This window comes from Piliocolobus tephrosceles, chromosome 15 (assembly GCF_002776525.5).
Source record: "Piliocolobus tephrosceles isolate RC106 chromosome 15, ASM277652v3, whole genome shotgun sequence".
Lineage (NCBI taxonomy): Eukaryota > Metazoa > Chordata > Mammalia > Primates > Cercopithecidae > Piliocolobus > Piliocolobus tephrosceles.
The window spans coordinates 68,689,566-68,710,637 of record NC_045448.1 but is presented as its reverse complement, the minus strand read 5'-3'; the positions used below and the strand labels follow the sequence as shown (position 1 = coordinate 68,710,637).

The following is a 21,072-nucleotide window of genomic DNA, read 5'->3' as shown; positions in this document are numbered from 1 at the left end:
CCAAACAAAGTTTCAGTAACTAAGATTTCTTTCCTGGTTAAATACACTCAACCTGTATTTGGGGTGAGTGTTGGCCGTGTACAAATGTAGACAAAGGTTCCAGAGTGCCACGCAATCCTCTCCCACAACATGGCTCTGAACTACTCGATTTGAGATCTGCCTTTAGAGAAGAGTGAAGGAGCGGGGGCGTGGCGAGCAGCGTGAGATCATCAGAAAGCGCCTCTCGCGGCGCGTGCACAGCCGGCGCGTGAATGTCGTCATCGTTGCCGGACCGCTTTCCGGGAGACTGTAGTCGAAGGCCGTGAGGTATTTTTCAAAGTTGTACTTTCAGTTTGTCTCCTGCTCCTGTTTAACTGCGCTTTTCCTCTCCTGGGATTCCCCTGTAATCCTCTGGGCAGACTGAGAGAATCGGAGTTTGGCTGCATAGCCTTCCAGGAATGCAGTCTCTCACAGCTCTTCGTTGGGGCAGCGTTGCTGCAGGTCCCCCACTTCCGCTTGTTTTGGGGCTGCTTGCAGGCTTTGGCTTACCCCGGCCCCTCATTTCTCTCTCTTGCTCCAGTCTTTCTCTTTTTCTTAGTTTGTTAACCACCCCCTTCTCAAATCTTGGAAGACGAAGAAATTAAAAACAAAAATAAAAAAACATGACTTCACAATTTTCAGCTGTCTTCAAATCTTGCTTAGGGAGAGAGGCTAAAGTGGGACGTCTAGGGGAGTAACTTTACTGTGTTAGCTCCGTTTATCATTCACATTCACAGACTGCTTGCCGCTGCAGTATTAGCCCATCTGAGATAGTGGGCTAATTTCGACCTTGAGCTGAAATCTGTAGTGGGTAATCCAAGAGAGCAGTTTTTCTTGATGACCCGGGAAAGTTCAGTGTAACTAAAACTTGTTTGAAAATAGCTTTAATGTCTTCATGTTTGCTGAATACAATTCAGTTTTGGCTTGATACAGACGTATTTGTCGCAATGAGATGTCTGCTATCCACTTATTAACCCATTAGGACTGCCTGATGGTAGACTGAACCAAGACTTAACCGTGATTTTTTAAAAAATTAAATTTAAAATTTTTGTGCTTACATAGTAGGTGTATGTATTTATGGGGTACACGAGATGTTTTGATACAGGCATGCAATGTGTAATAATCACATGGAAAATGGGGTATCCATCCCTTCAGGCACTTACCCTTTGTGTTACAAACAATCCAATTATACTTTTAGTTATTTAACCCTGTATTTTTGATTCAGAAATAACAGATTAGCCCTACTGAAGTACAGAGAAATGGTTGTGTTTAGTGGAAATGATAGAACTCATTGTTTTTTTTGAAAGGTAATGATAAGTGTGAATAATGATTTTTCAAAATAAAACAAAATTCTCAGTCAAAAGATACTGCAGCTGCCTTCAGTTAGCTGTGTTGTATGTATCACAGTTCAGAAGTAATGCAATTTTTTTCTTAACTGCTTTTACCTTTTCAAATGGCTCTTCGTATATATTATCTCAACTACTGTTTCCAACCAGTTGACCCTTCAAGCATGGCTCTACATAGTCCACAATGGATTAGAGTATTTGATAACTTTCACTTTTAGTAAAATACTATCTAATGTATTGAGTGCTGAGCCAGGCCCTGTTCTGATGGCTTTTATCTATATTATTTATTTAATCTATGCAGCAACCCCATATACTGTTATTTCAGAAATGAGGTGATTGTAATAAGCCACTTCCATATGTTTTGGAAGGTAATTTTGCTGCTTGATCGATGTAATTTTGGAAATGCTTTGATTTGAACATTGAATAGAAGTAAATTTAATCAAATGTAGTTATTCATCTCAATCTTGAGCAATATCCCATAATTTATATACTCCTCTATTATTAGACCTCTGGATAAATTTATTTTTAGATGTTAATATCTTTTTTAGAAAAGGAAGAAGTCTGTATGTACTCAGGAATTGTACTGTGATACTGAAGGAGAGTCACAGACAATACTAACATGGAGTCACTGTTTGCCCAAGACAGCAATATTTATTGAGAACTTGTGTGTACATTTCATTGTTATTTTCTCCTGAGATAATGCAGTGCAAAAAAGCCATTCCAGTAATTCATTACGAGTGATAGAATCCTGGTGCAGCAACAGCAAGTGGCTCTCAAGTTCCAAAACACAATCATGTTGGATTTATTCCCGGGCTTAGTTCATACCTGTGTATAATTATTTGGTGTAGAGATGGGAAGAGCCCCAGAACGTACATGATCATATGTTTGTTTGGATCCATGTGGTGACTTTCTAGTATCTGTAAGCTCAAACTGTAATGTGATATTAAGAGTTTCCAAAATTAGGTCTTAGGTTACCTAGGTTGGTTTTAGTTAGTTAACAAATAGTTGCTAAATACCTAATACATGACAAGACATTATGTTAGTGATGTGGAGTTCAAAATGTACCTCGACATGAATCTTACCTTGAGGAATAGCCCAGTGAGTAAATAACCAATGGAAAGGTAAGAGCAGAGGAGTGACATGATCTGACTTAGGTTTTTTCTATTTTACTTTATTTTTTATTTTGTTTTACTTTACTTTATTGTCTGTTCTTTTGTTTTCTTTTGTTTCCTTTCCTGCCCTGCCCCGCCCCGTGCTGCCCCACCCCACCCCACCCCACCCTCCTCTTTTCGTTCGGAGTCTGGGTCTGTTGCCCGGGCTGGAGTGCAGTGGTGCAATCCCAACTCGCTGCAACCTCCACCTCCTGGGTTCCAACGATTCTCCTGCCTCAGCCTCCTAAGTAGCTGGGATTACAGGCACGTGTCACCACGCCCGGCTAATTTTTTGTATTTTTAGTAGAGATGGAGTTTCACCATGTTGGCCAGGCTGGTCTCAAACTCGTGACCTCAGGTGATCTGCCTGTCTCGGCCTCCCAAAGTGCTGGGATTACAGGCGTCAGCCACTGCACCTGGCCTGACTTAGGTTTTAATAGAATCTTCTCTGGCTTCTGTGTTAAGAATAGTTTGTTGTGGGGTGGGGTAGGTGAAAACCAGGAGACTAATCATGGAGGTGTTGTAGTTCAGATGATAACATCTTAATTGGAAAGAAGTGAAGATGGAGAAGCAGTTTAATTTCAGATGTATTTTCTAGGAAAAGTCAACAGAATTGCTTACAGATTGAAAATGAATTGTAAGAATAAGCTTATTGTCAAAGTTTGGGGCGTGAGCAACTAGAAGAATGAAATTGCCATTAACTGAGAAGTAGAAAACTGTGGGAGGGGCAGGTTTGTGGGAAGATTCGGAGTTCAGTTAAGGACATGATAAGTTTGTGATGTCTGTTAGTCATCTAAGCGGAGATATTGAGTAGGCAGTTAAGTATGTTCATTCTGGACTTCAGAGTGGTCATTGCTGGAAACAGACATTTGGGAGTTGTCAGTGAACAGATGGTATTTAAAGTTGTGAGACCGGAGACAGTCGTTAAAAGAGTAAATGTAGACAGAAAAGAGAAGGGGCACAAGGCCTGAGTCCTTAGGCATTTTAACATTAACAAGTTAGGAAAATGAGGAATAACCACCAAATGAGACAGCCTGAGCAGCCAGTGAGGGACAAGGACAATTTTGAGTCTGGTGTTGTGGAATTTAGAGTAGAGTAATATGTTCAGTTTTGTCAGGTGCAGCTGATGGATCGGGTGAAATGAGGATTGACACCTTTGGATTTATCAAGAACTTGAGTGTTATTGATAGATATGTGATTACGTTAAGTCAAGCAGATAGTTGCACGGCAGTGTGATAACTGTATTACAGTTATATTCAGAGAAACTTGGGAGCAAAGAGGAAGAAGAGACTACCTTTGTTTGGGAGGTATGGACACCTTTATAGAGGAGGGACCATTTGATGTGGGTTTTAAAGGATTGATAGGCCAAGAAAATGGAGACAGTTATGAAGAGGAGGTTGATATGATTTGGGCGTGTGTCTCCTCCAGATCTCTTGTTGAAATGTGACTTCCAGTGTTGGAGGTAGGCCTAGTGGGAGATATTTGGGTCTTGGAGGCAGATTGAATGTCTTGGTTTTGTCCTTGAGGTAATGAGTTGAGTTCTCACTCTGTTAGTTCACTCCTAGCGCAGGTTGTTTAAAAGAGCATGGAAACTCCTCTGTCTCGCCGCTTCTCCTGCCATGTCACATGTCTGCTCCCCTTTATCTCACCAAAAGCGGATGCTGGCACCATGCTTGTTGTGAAGCCTGCAGAACCGGGAGCCAAATCTAACCTGTTTTCTTCATTAAATTACCCAGCCTCAGGTATTCCTGCATAGCAATGCAAAACGGAGGAACACGGGTATTCCAAGTAGAGGGAAAGGACTATGACAGCACCTCAGTTCCCTTCCTTCATGGTCACATCTCCTAGTTAGCTGTTATAAAGATGCTTTTGCCAGTCCTCTTTCCTCTGTGGCCACTTGCTAATGCCCCATGTTCAGTAGCTCCAGGCCTACTGAACATTGCTAAGGAAGTTGGAGATTCTAGTCACGTGGAGTAGTGACAGGAACAGAAGTTGAGTGTAACGTTGCTCCAGGCCTCCTGAACATTGCTAAGGAAATTGGAGATTCTGGTCACGTGGAGTAGTGACAGGAACAGAAGTTGAATGTGACGTTGGGGAATAGGGTAAAGATGGGAGTTAAGGCTGGAAGGGTTACAGGAATAGACTTTCAGGGAGGAACAAACCTTTTACATTGTATAAAAGATTTTGTCCAGAGAGCATCCCACACAAATCCACTGATGAGATTTGTGAGGGATGCTCCTCCTCCATTCGATTTGAGTTCCATTCTGCCGAGCTTTACCACTTACCAGCCCTGTGACCTGTTTCTGTTGTGCCATCTGTAAAGTGAAGCTAATTTTAGTGCCCAGTCGTAGAGTTGTGAGAACTCTCCTCGCCCGCACTACAGTTTTTGTCTGCTTAACTTGTCTCTGTCATCGAGTGCTTTCTTGAGGAAGCATTCTGTCTTCCCTCAGATTAAGTCATGTCCACTATCTCATAGCACAATTTATTTCTTCATATTACTGTTGTAATTTTATATTTCCGTGATTCTTTGATTAGTGTCTATCATCCACACTAAACAGTAAGTGCAGAGCATTCAAGTTTTTGCTTACTATTATCTTCCAAGTATCAGGGCTGCCTGTCATAGAGGCTAATTAAATATCTGTTGAATAAGAGAGTCCTTAGTGACTGGCATGTGGTAAATGCTCAGTAAATATTATTCATAAGACATTGTGCGGTAAGTGCTGAGGAGGTATCAGGGATAAATAAAGGAACTGTCAGGCAACTGACAGAGGACCTGTTGAGGTTGGGTAGCATTAATTTATGTCTTTTGTGAATTTCGTTAGGAATGAATGTTCAGTAGGCCTAGAGCCAGAATGTTTGGCTAGGGGGCGGGAAGAGAAGATGAGAACTTGCAAAAGCATCTTTAAACCAGTTGACTGGGATGTTTAGCCATGTAGCAAGCAGGCCAGAGGAGGCTTTTGTACCATGAGAATAGAGGAAAATAGCCACTTGGTGGCTAGACAATTTAGGGGTAGAAAAAACATTTATATGGTTCTTTGAATGTAATAGTGGTAAAGAACGTAGGTTTAATTGTTGCTGCTAAGTAGGGGGAAATGACATTTTTATCTGGTATGTTTGAGAATAAAGTAAATTTCAAAATTTGAGATGATTGAAGTTTTTATTTATAAACTTAAGTATTATGTTACATATTTTTTTCTTTAAAAATTGTAATTCAGAGAGTGTAACAAAATGTACTTCCTCACTTTCTTGCGTTTTGTTTCCCAGAAGTGACCACAGTTAACAGCTTCTTTTGGATCCTTTAAGAAAACTTGTATGCATATACCATACAAATATGCCTCCATACTCATATATCTTATTTTCTTCAAAATAAATAGGATGGGCTGGGTATGGTGGCTCACACCACTAATCCCAGCACTGTGGGAGGCTGAGGCGGGCAGATCACCTGAGGTCAGGAGTTTGAGACCAGCCTGGCCAACGTGGTGAAACCTCATCTCTACTAAAAATACAAAAAAAAAAAAAAAAAAAAAGTAGCCAGGCGTGGTGGTGGATGCCTGAAATCCCACCTACTTGGGAGGCTGAGTCAGGAGAATCACTTGAACCCAGTAGGGGAGGTTGCAGTGAGTTGAGATCGTACCACTGAACTCCAGCCTGGGTAACAGAAACGAAACTTCATCTCAAATAAATAAATAAATAGGATGTATTATACATGATGTTCTTCAACTTTTGTTCACTTAATATATCTTAGGAATCTTTCTAAGCTGTACCTCGTACCTTTTCACTACTCCATAGTATTTTAATAGGTGGGCATACCATAATTTATTTAACCAGGTTCTAATAATGGATGTGTGGGTTGTTCTGTTTTAAAGTTTACTGTTTTAAAGATCATTGCAGTGGAAGTCCTTAAACATTATCTTGCATTAAAATATACTTTGAGAAGTAAAATTGCTAGGTCAAAGGAGGTGTACATAGGTGATTTTGAAGCATAGTGCAGATTACCCCACAAAAATGCTAAACTAATTTATACCCTGACTAATAGTGAATGGGAGGCTGTTCTCAGCTCACCTTTGTCCATTTTAGTACTATTAATCTCTTTAATTTTTAAAATGGCATCATATTCTAGCAATTTATGTTTCCTTAATTATCAGTAAGGTTGAATAGCTTTCTTTATGCTTATTGGTCATCTGGATTATTTGTGAACTGTTGATTTTCTTTGCCCATTTTTCTTTTCGATTGTGTGTACTTTTTTTTGTTATTGTTAAATTGATTCATAGAGGCTTAAAAAATCTTTGTGTTGCATATGTCTTCTTTTAGTTTTTTATTTGGCATTACTCTTGGGTGTTTATTTATTTGTTTATTTTGCACACATTTTTAAGGGACAGGTAAAAATATAAGAAATTAGGATTTTTTTTTTTTAAAAAGGGTATTTGCTGGGATCAGTGTCTCACACCTGTAATCCCAGAACTTTGGGAGGCTGAGGTGGGCGGATCACAAGGTCAGGATTTCGAGACAGCCTGGCCAACATGGTGAAACCCTGTCTCTCCTAAAAAAATACAAAAATTAGCTGGGCGTGGTGGTGTGCACCTGTAATCCCAGCTACTTGGGAGGCTGAGGCAGGAGAATTGCTTGAACTTGGGAGGCAGAGGTTGCAGTGAACTGAGATTGAGCCACTGCCTGGGCAAGAGAGCAAGACTCTACCTCAAAAAAAAAATAAGGAATTTGTGATACTCTTGAAATAAATAGACACTTTAGAATGTCAGCCTTTTGTTGGAAGTGTTAGTAATACAAACTTCATTTGAGACTATATGTTCAGCAAGTATCACAGATATAGTGAGCACCCAGTAACCTTCCTCTTCCTCACCCTAGTTATGTCTGGAATTGAAATGAGATATAATGGAGCTGCTTAAATATTCTGGATGACACCTTCTCTTTAGTTATTCCCCTATATATGAACTGAGTTGTATTCTAAAGGCTAGTTTGTGAGTTAGCCATCTAATTTCACTATAGAGATAATGTACATAGGTTCTTATCTTTTCTCTCAAAAGTTGTAATAATTCGTGGAGGCTACTTTTTTTTTTTTTTTTTTTAAAGCAAATTCAAAATGTTACGTAATTTTACCCCTCTATACTTCAGTGTGCATCCTCAAAAGACAGGGAAATTTTCTTATATAACTGTATTACTATTATCATAGATGACAGAATTATCAATAATTTGTTGGTGTCATCTAATACTTGGTCCATGTTCAGATTTCTTTCTCACAGAACTATCTTTTTACACTTGGTTTATTTGAATCAAGATCCAAACAAGGTCTGCGTATTTCATTTGGTTGTTATGTCTCTTAAATCTCTTCAATCTCTTCTTCCTCTTTCTTCCCCCATTTTTTTTTTGCTTCATGCCATTGACTTGTTATAGAAACCTGATCAGTTGTCCTATAGAGTACCGTATTTCTCACTCCATATTTGTTTGCTTTCTTGTGGTGTTAATTTGTTCCTCTATCCTTTATATTTCCTGTAAAATGGAAGTTAGCTCTGTAGGCTTAATTGTTCAGATTCAGCTTTTTTGGGAGCTGGGAATACTTTGCAGATGGTGCTGTGTGTGTTATATTGCCTCGTATCAGGAGGTTCATAATATATGTGTTTCACCTACTTTTAGTGATCTATTGGTGGTCATTGCCTAAACCTATAATTTCATTAGGGGTTGCAAAGTCATGATTCTTTTTTAAGTTGTCATGTCTTCTACATTTGTTAGCTAGAATTTGAAGTCAGTTCTGTTACTTGGGAACCTGATAATCAAAATAACAAGCTTATTGTGGGAAAGTATTGTCAGAGCAATAGTATTTGTGATGCCAGGAATATATCTTAGTGAAATAGTCTTTTTTTTTTTTTTTAAAGGGGTGCAGGCGTTGCTTCGTTGCCCAGGCTGGAGTGCAGTAGTTAATCATAGCTTACTGCAGCCTCGAACTCCTGGACTCAAGTGATTCTCTCACCTCAGCCTCCTGAGTAGCTAGGACTACAGGTGCATGCCATCATGCCCAGCTAATTAAAAATATTTTCTTTTTTAGAGATGGATCTGTCTGTGTTTCCCAGGTTGGTCTTGAACTCCTGAGCTCAAGTGATCCTCCTGTCAGTCTCCCAAAGTGTTGGAATTACAGGTGTGAGCCATGGTTCCTGGCTGTGATTGTCTTTTTAATGTTTCAACTTGGTTTGGCTGTAGCCCGCAGATAGTCAGTCAAACATGAATGTAGGTGTTGCTGTGAAAGTATTTCGAAGCTATGATTAAAATCTATAATCAGTTAAGTAAGGGAGATTATTCTAGATAATCTGGGTGGGCCTCATTCAATGAGTTGAAAGGCTTTAGAAGCAGAGCTGAGGTTTCCCTGACCCAAAAGAAGAAATTTCACTTGTAGACAGCAGTTTCAGCTAGTAGCCAAGAGGTCCAGCATGAGTTCCTTCCTTGATAGCTTGCCGTATGTAAACCAGTTTCTTGCCTTAACTCTGTTAATACATATCTCCTACTGGTTCTGCTTCTCTAGTTGAAACCTGACTGGTGCAAAGGGTAACTCCTCTGATGCTCCTATTCTCCAGCTAAATGGGGTGGGAAGTGGTCAGAGAACCTACGTTGTTTAGGGTAACCATATAATTTTTTGTTCAAACTGGGACTTCGGAGAAAGGAGCCGAGTTGATGGTAAGCTGAAACAACAGGCATAAGGTGGAACTGTCTTGGGCAAATTGAGAGATACAGTCACCTTGTGTGTCAGCCACTGGGGATACAATATGAACATGACACAGCCCCTCAAGGAACTTGTAGTCAAAAAGGAAGTCAAGTAAATAAAAATACATTAAGAGATAGTGTTTTAAGTGACATGACAGCTTATAGTTGTTATATTTGTCCAGACAGAGCATAGGAGAGCATGCAGAGAAGTCTTCATTGGCCGAACTGAAACCTATTTTTTACCTCCAAAGATAAGCAGGATTTGAACAAAGTGGAGTTGGAAGGGCATTTCAGGCTTAGAGTGTCACACAGGTGCAAGTTGAGAGTGAGAGAGCATGGCACATTTGGAAAACTGCCATCATGGCCACAGCTCTAGGATTCAAAGAGGGGAGCCATGAGAGATGAGGTTAGGCAGACAAGCAAGGGCCACGTCATAATGGGCCTTGCTTGTATGCTGAGAGGTTTGGAACTATCTTCCATGTGGTAGGGAACTGTTGCAGAATTTTAAACAGAGGAGTACCATTACCAGACTATTTAAAGCATGTTTTGTAATATTCTAAAACTGGGAGTGGAGAAAAATTGATAATAGGGACACTACTCAAGGGCTGTTGAAATAATCTAGTCAGTGAGAATGGAGGAAAGCTTGTGGTGTGAGGAGATTAAGGAAGCCATATTGCCAGGACTGATTGGATTTGGGGTGCCTCCCAGGTTTCTGCCTCGATTGGCCACCCTAAAGTGGAGAATTGAAGAAAAGAGGTAGCTGATGACTTCGGTTCTGTATGTGATGCTATGCACTCTTCTTTTCTGCTATCGGTACTTTGGCTTCTGTATAACCAGTGAGAGGAGGGACTGAGTGGCAGTAACATCTGTTAGGGTTACTGGGCAGCCTCCCCCCAACCCAGGTCCTTAGTCTCAGCCACACTCTCCTGAGTGGTGAAGAGAAGCAAGTTTTCTCACGCCTTCTCCGTCTGTCTCTACCTCTGCAGCCAGTGTTTTAGAAGGAGTCTGTGGAAGGGCGAGGAGTACCTATAGAACCCAGGAGGAAGGTGAGGAGCAGAGCTGGGTGAGTTATTTTCTTCTTTGGAAGTTTTAACATGTACAGCTTTAGGCATGTTCTTTAACTTCATTGTGGCTCAGTTTCTTCATCTGTGAGGGTTAGATGAACAAGTGCATGTGGAATGCTTAGAATAGTGCCTGGCACATAATCAGTGCTATTCAGGTGTTTGCTGCTGATACCGTAGAGTCATTGCTTGATCCTGGGGTCAGAGTAGCTAAGGGGATGGAGGGAAATTTCTGCACTTTTTCTGTGGAAGGAATAAATATTCAGCAACTGCCTATATAAAATATTAGTAGAAATCGCTTGAATTAGGAGGAATTTCTCATAATAGAAGAGCCTTTATTTTTTAGTCCCCCTTGCCTTTTCTAACAACAAATAACTGCTTGTTTATTGGGGCTTAGGGACAGGGAATAATTGCAGGAAAAATCTCTACTATGTTCTTGTGAAGAAAAGAAATGTTTTCTAATAGGAAAATTTGATGAAAAAATTCACATTTAAATAAAGACCTTTTGTGTTTTTAAAAAATACATACAGTAATTGTTAAAAGCCAAAATACTTTATTGTGCCTTTATTTAAATGTTTTTTATTAAAAATTTAATATGTGCTTTTTGAAATAAAATATAAACAATGAAGAATGAAGAGTTAAAAAAATGAGTCTGCTTTGAACCTATTCCCTAATCCTTGTCTCTTTTCAGAAAAAAATGTCTATTTTTTGTATGCTCCTTCCAGACTTTTTTCTACATGTATGTATATAGTTTTTTTTTTTTTAAAGCCAAATGGCATATATTAGGCACATTATGTGTTATATACAATGTTCTCTGTTCTCTGACTTTTTCCTTCTCATTGTGTGTCACTATATATAGATTTACTTCTTTATTTTTAGAAGACAGGTAATATTCTCAAGGATGAATATGCTGTAATTCATTTAACTGTTTCCCTGTCGATGAATATCTAGATTATTTCCAATATTTTGTTATAGTTTATTTCAACAAACGTTTATTGACTGTCAGGCAGTGCTTGTGAACAAATCACAAAAATTCCTGCTCTCATGTAGTTGCCTTTTGGAGGTAGACTGGCAACAAGTAAGTACATGTTAGTTGATATTGAGGAATGTAAGGTGGGGAAGGAGATAGGGAGTGAGGGGGAGTGGTGTGCATTTTAAAATGGGGTGGTTGGGAGGGAGATACCAATAGATACCATTTGAGTGGAGATCTGGTGAAGGTAACATAATAAGCTCTGAAGGTGTTGGTAAGGGAGGAAGAGAGGAATAGGTTATCCTAGGAAGGAGAGAAGTCCAAAGGGAGGTAGGCATGTGCCTGATGTCATGGGGGAAGAACAATGAGGCTATTGTGGCTGGAGTGAAATAAGCAAGGGAGAGTGGGAGATGCAGTCACAGAAGGTGATAGAGAGTCAGGGCAAATTGTATTGAGCTTTTTGAACCCGCTGTAAGGATTTTTAAAAGATAAATTTTTTTTTTTTTTTAAATTTAAAAAATAGAATTGGAGTCCCGCTGTGTTGCCCAAGCTGGTCTTGAACTCCTAGGCTCAAACAGTCCTTCCACCTTCACCTCCCAAAGTGCTGGGATTACAGCCATAAGCCACCGCACCCAACCTATAAATATATATTTTAATTATAGGTATGGGGTCTTGCCATGTTGCCCAGGTTGGTCTCGAATTCCTGGGCTCGAGGAATTGGCCTCCCAAAGTGCTGGGTTTACAGGCATGAGCCACCTTGCCGGGCGCACTGTAAGCATTTTTGTCTTATTTCGAATGAGGTGACAAGCCTTTGGAAGTTTTTGAGCAGAAGCATGGCGTAATCTGATTTACATTTTTAATGATCTCTCTATATTCTTGATAATAGACTTCGGCCAGAAGCAAGAAAGCTATTTAGGAGGGCATTCAGGCATGGTTTGATGGTGGTTTGGACCAGGATAGTAGCAGTAGAGGTGGTAGGACATGGTTAAATTCTGGGTGTGTATTAAAGATGAAGTGAGAGAGAGTAGTCAAGGATCACTCTGAAATTTTGGGACTGAACAATTGGAAAGTTGGAGTTGCCATGAAATGAAATGATGAAAACTGCAGTAGGCAAGGTTAGGAATTTGGCTTTGGGCAGGTTCCATTCGAGAATTTATTAGACATCCTACCAGAGACACTGAGTATCTCTGCAGCTGGAAATGTAAATATGAATTTCAATGGAGAGGTCAGGGTTGGAGAAACAAATGTTGGAGCCTTCAGTTTACTAAAGCAATTTAAAATCCTCAGCTCACCTAGGAGTGAATTAGAGAAGAAAGAGTCAGGAACAGCCTCTGGGCACTTCAAGCTTGGTTAAGGGGCTGAGAATGTGAGAAGGCTGCATCTAAGAGACCAAGAAAGGAGCCAGTGAGATAGAAGGGAAACCAAGAAAACCAAGAGAAGGGAGTCAACAGTGTCACTCAAGGAGAATTGAGAATTGACCATTGAATTTAACCATGTGGCAGTGTGGGTGACCTTGCTAAGTACAGTTTTGAGAGAAAAGTAAGGTCTTATGTTTGTAAGAGATTTGAGAAAGGATGGAAGGAGGGGAATTAGAGACTTCGTATAAGCACCTCTTTTGAGGAGTTTGTTGTAAAAGGGAGAAAATGGGGCCTTAGCTGGGGGGTGATATGAAGTCAAGATTTATTTTTTTTTTTGGTTTCTTTCTTAGATGGAGAAGTAAAACATTTAAACTTACGGGTAATAGTCCAGCAAAGGGACAATTTGATACAAGACAAACTGGAGGAAATTCAGAGACAAGTTTAAGGAGGACATTTTAATTTATATGCATATGTGCAAGGATTTTTATAGGCTAGATTCTTAAAAGGATTTCCTGAGTCAAAGGGTATGTGCATTTTAAAAACCTGTACCAATTTATATTCCACTTTCAGTGTATAACCTTTCTAACACTGAACATTCTTAATCTTCAAAATTATTGCCAATCTGATAGGTGATGATATCTTCATTATTTTAATTTGTTTTATTGCTTTCTAGGAACTGTTTATTTAGTCTGTCTAATTCTTTGTGATATTTTGTCAGATACTTTCTCCTAGCTGTCTCTTGCCTTTTAACTTTGCTTATGGTATCCTTTTACCATGTACGACTTTTCAAAAAAGTTTTTATGTAGTTTGTCAGCCATTTCCTTTTATAGCATTTGGGTTTCATTTAGATATAAATATTTGATATAATCTAATATGTTTATACATTTACATTTTTAATTCATTTGGAGTTTATTTTTGTGTATGTTAAGAAAAAAGTTTTCCATCTTTCTCTATATTCTTAAACAGCTAAATACCATAGGAGTTAACTGTTTCTTGAAGGTTTGAAAGAAATTACCTATAAAATCTTCTAGGACTAGAGCCTCTTTGGAGGGTAGGTCTTTGACTACTGTGTAATTCTTTTTCTGTGGTTAATGATCTGTATGGTTTTTATGTACTTCTTTTTAGTTTTGGTAATTGATATCTTCCCAAGAACGTCATTTTTTTCATTTACATTTTCAAATTTATTGGTTCAAAATTCTACATAAAGTGAGGAAATATCTAGGCAATAAATGCTGGAGCTGTCCTTTCACAGATCTGGAGATTAGGTTAGCTATTTTCAGCCCTTAATGGCTCTGTTCTTAGGGATATTTCTAAATTCTCATTCTCTTTTGTTTGTAAGGTTTCTTGGCTTTGTTTCCTGTTTCCAGTCTGATCCCATTTGCTCTTTTTTTTTTTTTGAGAGACAGTCTAGCTCTGTTGCCCAGGCTGGAGTGTAGTGGCCCAGGCTGGAGTGTAGTGGCACAGTCTTGGCTCACTGCAACCTCTGCCTCCCAGGATCAAGCAATTCTCCTGCCTCAGACTCCCAAGTAGCTGGGATTACAGGCGTGCGCCACCATGCCTGGCTAATTTTTTAGTAGAGACGGGATTTCACCATGTTGGCCAGGCTGGTCTCGAACTCCTGACCTCAGGTGATCTGCCCGCCTCAGCCTCCCAAAGTGCTGGGATTACAGCATGAGCCACCATGTCCAGCCCAGTTTGCTCTTTAGCTTACACAGTTTCTACTGTTGAAGTCTGCTGGTAGATCTGTGCTTTTCTTGGTTTCCAGCATTTTTATTTTCATGTTTTTATATTTCTTCTGTCATATTGTAGGGATTTGGGGAGGGATGAGAGGCAAATGCATATGTTCAGTTAACCTTTTGAAATTGGAAATCAATTCTTTTCTGTGTAGTTTTCTTATTGCCTTGTTTAATTGCTGGTTGCACAATAGTTGGATAGTAACTTCACAACTCAAGTAGTAATAGATAGACTTCACTTTATTTTTTTAATGAAACCAGATGTCTTAGTGGAATATACTCATTCAGAAGAAATGTTGATATGTTGTCACTGAATACTCAAATAGTACTTTTCAAACTTAAAAGTAATCGTGACATTTAGAACTGTAAGGGACTTTACAGATCGTTAGAACAACTGCCTTATTTTATAGATGAGGAATTTGAGGCCGAGAGAGATTCAATGATTTATCTCAGGTGACAAAGTCGGTGATCAAGACGGAAAGCCCGAGTCTCTTTACTTCCATTCTGCTATGCTATTTGCTGTCATACACATTCATGCTGTTCTCCTTACCTATGTGATAAAGAGGTATTTCTGTTAATACAATTTCTTTTTTATTCTAAAGATGTTACCTGTGGCTTAGAATTGCTTCTAAAATTTGGACTTAGATACTTTAATAATACATTGATATAGGTGAATTTTTAAAGTATGGGCTGTCAGAGTATACACTAGCACAAATGAAAACCATATTGTTTATTTGCCTCAAGTTTCCTCTTTTCTGCTTATGGGCTTTATATGATTTATGGACTCTTTGGATTTCTTATTAATATTTTAAAGAAGCTTAAGGAATATAAATATGTATAGGCTTGAAAAATGATTTCTGTGATACATATTTTAGACCTAGTATTTTTACTTTTTTTGTTTAATATAACATGCTCTTAGATCGACACCTGTATTTAGAAGGACTGAAATACATATTTTTCTTAAAAAAGTGCTTTGCTTGCCATTTCTTCAGCAATCATTAGGAGATCTGTTTATCAAACTTTAATTGCTTTGCTAATTCAACAGTCTTTAAAATGTAGGATTTTGATTATTGCTATCTCATGTTTGGTAATCATGTCTTTAGTTCTTTAAAAGTTCTTTAAAAATACAAAAAAATTAGCTGGGCATGGTGGCAATGGGCCTGTAGTCCAGCAACCCGGGAGGCTGAGGTGGGGGGAATCCCTTGGGCCCGGCAGGTGGAAGTTGCAGTGAGTAGTGATTGCATTATCCTGGGCGACAGAGGGAGACCCCATCTCAAAACAAAACAAAACAAAACAAAACAAAAATGTTGAGAGTTTGGTGTGCATAGCATTAGTGGGCTTCGGTTGGTTCTTCTTCCACAGCGGGAAACTTAAGAAGGGGACAAATTGGAATGTATTTAATCTAGAATTAAATTCTAAAAAGATTTGTTTATCTTCAGGTTTTAACTCTTAGTGCCTTTGAAATACATGATATGACCTATTGATTTTTTTTTTTAAATAAACTAAAGAACAAGCTCTGTCTCTAATACGAATTCAAAGAATTTAATTTTTTCCAGTCAGCCATAATGGCAGGTGAAGAAATTAATGAAGACTATCCAGTAGAAATTCACGAGTATTTGTCAGCGTTTGAGAATTCCATTGGTGCTGTGGATGAGATGCTGAAGACCATGATGTCTGTTTCTAGAAATGAGTTGTTGCAGAAGGTATTTTAAAAATGTAATTTCCTAAAAATGAATTTCATAAAACAGAGTGCTATTTTATGAAACATGTGGAAGAAGAAACAGATTAATGACCTATGCCCCTTTTCCCCTTTATTTCAATTTTATTAGTGTTTGGGTATTTTTAGGGGGGAAACAAAACACAACTCCAGCCTTAGGAAATAACCTCCTGACTGTGTTTTTAACTTGGTTTTGGAAAAAAAAGGAGCACTCACAGTATTCTTTTTGACAGACTCTGTCTTTGACCTTTTAAGTATTACAATGATGTGATCAGGGTTTCTGGAAACCCTATAGGACAAAAACAGTAAATTGACTTTGACAGTCTAAAACAAATCTCATTATGTTTCTTCTGTCTTTGGTATTGCCTAAGCATCTTAGCCTGCTTCTTATACATAAATGCATCATGTACAATGTTTATATTGATAAATTACTTTTGACATACAAAACCCAGATCGTAACTCTCGAAATTAAAATAATTCAAAAGAATTTTTCTTGGGTTGTACACTTTCCTTGTCTAACTAAAGATGATACCCTAAGGTGAAAATTTGTGGGCAAAAGTCACTCATTAAGAAAACTTCTTTTTACAAATTATTTTCAGGTCATTTGGTTATTGGATTATATGAAGTGAAAAAAATTCTTTGATACGTCGTACTTGGTAAAAGTTTAAAATGTTATCAGATGGTGTTCCAAGTTTGTGTATTTTGTTTCTGTCTCACTTTCTGTCTTTCCTTCTCTCTCTTTTTCTTTTTTAACAGTTGGACCCACTTGAACAAGCGAAAGTGGATTTGGTTTCTGCATACACATTAAATTCAATGTTTTGGGGTATGTGTGTTACTTTGGAATTCATTAGAAAGCAAATTACTTATTGTGTGAAAGATGATTTATTTTTAAAATGCTAACAATTTACATACAATTATACTTCATAACAATTTTAATAGATATTTATTTTTAAATCTGGATGCCAGTGAGCTACACATAGATTTAGCATTACATGGAGATTGAATAATTTAAAGTTTAATTGTTTGTAGGACTTTCCTTTTTTGTGAACAACTAGTTTCTTTAATTGGAATGTTTTAAATTAATACATTCACCATTTTATTCCATGAAATTTTTCTATTTTAGTTTATTTGGCAACTCAAGGAGTTAATCCTAAGGAACATCCAGTAAAACAGGAATTGGTAAGATTTTATTTATTTTTATTTTATGTGTTTGCTGTTGTATTCCTGAAGTTTGTCACACTACCTTTGTCACACAAATTAGGGAGAACAGAATTCGAGTTGAAATTATGAAAGTGAGCCAGACCTTACTATCTTTGAGATTTTTTTTCTCTTACCTTTTTCAGATAATTGGTATTCCATATATTATATAAATCTCAGAATGGGAAAATGTTATGATTCTAGTAATTATTTATAACTTACATATTATTTTTCGTATACATTCTTGAAATCCTGTTTATCTCTAGAACTACTTTAAAAAAAAAAACTTCTATATAGTTCTTAAAAGTATATTCTAGTTGATTTACTAGCAAAGACGGGAAAGTTTCTCCCCCCACCTTTTCAATTCCTCCATTAATTCATTTTCTCAGCAGTAAAGAATCCAGTTCAGCAACAAAGCTAAAAGCTTTTTTGGCACCAGCTGTATGTGTACTGTCCAGTAATTCTGCATTAGACATATTTACAACCTGTAATAAATCTTCTAGGTTTGTCTTTGTATTCCATTTAGATGTATAAGTACAGTATGTAAGATCTGGTATCTTGGAGTTTTTGCTGACTTCAAAAATTAAATCAAATCATTCAATTTGAAGAGAAAAATTAGAAATCAAACTTACAGTTACCTTCTTGACTTGGTTTTATGAATAAGAATATTAATAAATTGATTCTTTGTGTTTATAAAATATAAGGCAGATATAGATATGAAATACACTTGACATTGTATTCTTGTTCTCAAGTCTTAGGGTAATTGATATGTATGTTATTTACAACTTAGTGAAGCACTTGGTCATTTATTTTTTAAAAATGAGTAAACCAGATCTGTTGTGTTCAGTTTTTCAACATGTAGTCTAAGACATTTCCTTCTTTTAAAGTTTTTGCAGGGGGAAATAAATTTATTTTTAAATAAAACAATTGTGAAAAAATATTTAAAGCAAAAGCGTAAAGCAATATGATATACAGATCTGAAAATAATGGCTTGTATCATCTGTTTTCAACTTCATAATATGGACTTTACATGCAGTTTCTCTTTTTTCCATTAATATGAAGTTATTTGGAGTACTTGATACTGTTTTGTGAACAGACAAGGTCATTTGTTTTCTTTCTACCTCAGAATCTACTTTACGAAGTAGTACGTTAATATTCTAGATAAGGGTTGGCGAATAAAAAGCATGCATAAACCTGTTCCCCTTTTCTGACCTTGTGTAAATGATACTAATTGATCAGACTTAGTGTGTGATAAGAAACTTATTTGCCATATATATCACAAATGGGAAAAGTCAGTTTACTCATTCAACAAATATTTGAGGGCTTACTGGGAGGTAGGCATTATTTCCAAGTGAGATGATTCCTCTGTGAATAATGCTGATCCCTGCCCTTGTGGCAGACACCAGACTGTATCTAATGGAGACAAACAATAAACATAATAAAGTAAACAAATAAGAAATATATATGAATATGTAGTATGTTGGAAAGTTATGGGAACAAAGAAAAAGAGTAGGGTAAGGGGAACTGGAGTGCTTTAATAGGACTGCAGTTTTAAATGCTGAAGTCAGGGCCTCAATGACAAGGTTAACATTTGAGTAGACTAGAAGGAAGAGAGGGAGTGACTGTATGGGTATTGAGGAAATATCCTTCTAGGCAGAAGAATAAGCAGAGCAAAGACCCCAAGGCAGGGTTGATGTGTGTGTGCTGCAGCTAGTATCTACCATTGTAAGCACTGTGCCTTTATTCAGACAGAAATGGGGCGTCACTAGAGAGTGTGGAGCAGAGTTGCCAGTCTTTCACAATGAAAACATTATCAGATTCTGCATTTTTCTGTATATGTTTATGTAACTGTTGATTATTTTAATGATGCTTGTTTTTAAGCAGTGATCAGTCTTTTACTTTGCTATTTTATGGCTCGCCTCAACTTTATTTCTCCATTTGAAGCATAAGAGCCATTTATGCTGATTAATGGTCTCAGAAGCTTCAGTGAAACAGCAACAGATTATGTTTCTCATCTTGTAAAGTCTGATTAGAACTGTATATTTTAGTAGAAAATTTCTTGTATTTACCAATCAAAATTATAAAATTGAATAATTTGTATTTTCATTCTTCCTAATTGTTACACTAGATGGTAGCATGAAAAGATAGTTAAGTACTACCTCATGTATTTCCTGTTTAGAAAAATTTCAGGATAATTTAGTTTGTATTTTGCAAGTATGTGAAAGCTCCGGTTTTTTACTTTAGATTCAAAACAGTTAATATATAGATTTGTGTTAATGGTGATTTTAAAAAATGTATAACCACCTAGAAACTTTCAATTCAATGTTTATTTGTGGAGTCATGTCTTAGTGTGATTCTTCCTCTTTGGAAACAGAAGACTTCTGAAATGACTTTTTAACATCTGTCTTTCCCCACCCTCCAACTGTGAACTTTAGGCAAGCAGGGAGCATATTTATCCTATTCATTTGCATTTCCTAGCACCATGCACTTTAATAGGCAATAAATACATATATGTTGAATTTAACCGAGGTGTACAGCATAATAAAATCTAGTGGTGGCGAACAGCTTAGTAAATCTATTGCCTTTCTTTTTTATCTTTAAGGAAAGAATCAGAGTATATATGAACAGAGTCAAGGAAATAACAGACAAGAAAAAGGCTGGCAAGCTGGACAGAGGTGCAGCTTCAAGATTTGTGAAAAATGCCCTCTGGGAACCAAAACCAAGAAATGCATCAAAAGTTGCCAATAAAGGAAAAAGTAAAAGTTAACTTTTTGGTTTTGATGTACACATATTCAAAAAGTACATCTTTTTTTTCCCCCCCCACAAAATAATTCTGTGGCAGGACAAGGTTTAAATGTATTTCTTATTGAATTAATGTGTAAAAATTTACAGTAAATATGTAAAGCTAAATACTTCCCTTTCCAAAGATTGTTATCTTTATTGATTTGCACTGAGGATTTTAACATTGTGATATATTATATATTTATAATTTATCATCTCTTTTGATGAGACTCTTATTTCTTTATATAGGTCAATCTTGCAAATACCATTTTATAAGCAGCTGTGAAATTTAAGTGAAATGTTCTTTGTAAACATTTGTACTATTTTAAATGAATAATGACCTTATGATGTATGCTATCTGTAGGCCGAAATTATAGGTTTATCTGTTCTCACTATATGACATTAAGAAAGCATGAAATGACTTAAATGTTCATTTTTTTCTGTAGTTATTTTATCATGTTTTCATGATTTTAGGAATTACTGCTTTGTTGATACTCAAAGTGTGAAACTAAAACTTTATGGTTGTACTTTAATTCTTGGCATGTTGCCTCTATGTCCCATTTAAAATAAAATACATTCTCATTAACTTTAGATGGGAAATAAGGTTGTATGTTGATGGACGAATTTTGGCATGATGACCATACTCTCTCAATAAAGGCTGAAAATGTTGTATAACTGACCTGTGTATTTTTATCTTTTGAGTAAATTTGCCTTCCAAATTAGGAAGATAGGTTTTAGAAGTCACCACAAATAGAGAAATTCATGAGTTTTTGTTCCTGATGCGTGGTGTCCGCAGTTCTTTTTCATCTCATTTTTTTCAGATTTTTTTATTTCATGTTTTTGAGGCTGTATCAAGTACATACAAGTGTTTTGGAACAACGTCTTATGTTACATAATGCCACTTAAGCAGATGAGAAGTCCAAAGGAGATTACATCGTGTTTATATTGTGCTTTATTTTTCTGGAATATTAGTTACAGAGAGTACTACATAGTAAAGCTTTTTTTAAATGTCTAAGTGCATGAATTTTTATT

The 21,072-nt window shown here is 37.1% G+C and overlaps 1 protein-coding gene across 7 annotated transcripts; it reads left to right on the top strand.

Annotated features, from left to right (window-relative positions):
- Positions 1-206: 206 nt before the first annotated feature.
- Positions 207-20,719, top strand: C1D (C1D nuclear receptor corepressor). Of its 7 annotated transcripts, none has more exons than XM_023224048.2 (7): positions 225-306; positions 10,210-10,286; positions 14,756-14,910; positions 15,902-16,048; positions 16,819-16,885; positions 17,186-17,241; positions 19,862-20,719. In XM_023224048.2, exons 4-7 carry the CDS (start codon positions 15,911-15,913, stop codon positions 20,024-20,026), a joined length of 426 nt encoding a protein of 141 aa, XP_023079816.1. In that variant the 5' UTR covers positions 225-306; positions 10,210-10,286; positions 14,756-14,910; positions 15,902-15,910; the 3' UTR covers positions 20,027-20,719. The 7 variants fall into 7 exon arrangements, with proteins under 7 accessions (XP_023079812.1, XP_023079816.1, XP_023079814.1 ...); XM_023224050.2 differs by having other exon boundaries at positions 272-306; positions 10,210-10,269; XM_023224046.2 differs by lacking the exon at positions 14,756-14,910 and having other exon boundaries at positions 10,210-10,269.
- The last annotated feature ends 353 nt before the right edge of the window (positions 20,720-21,072 follow it).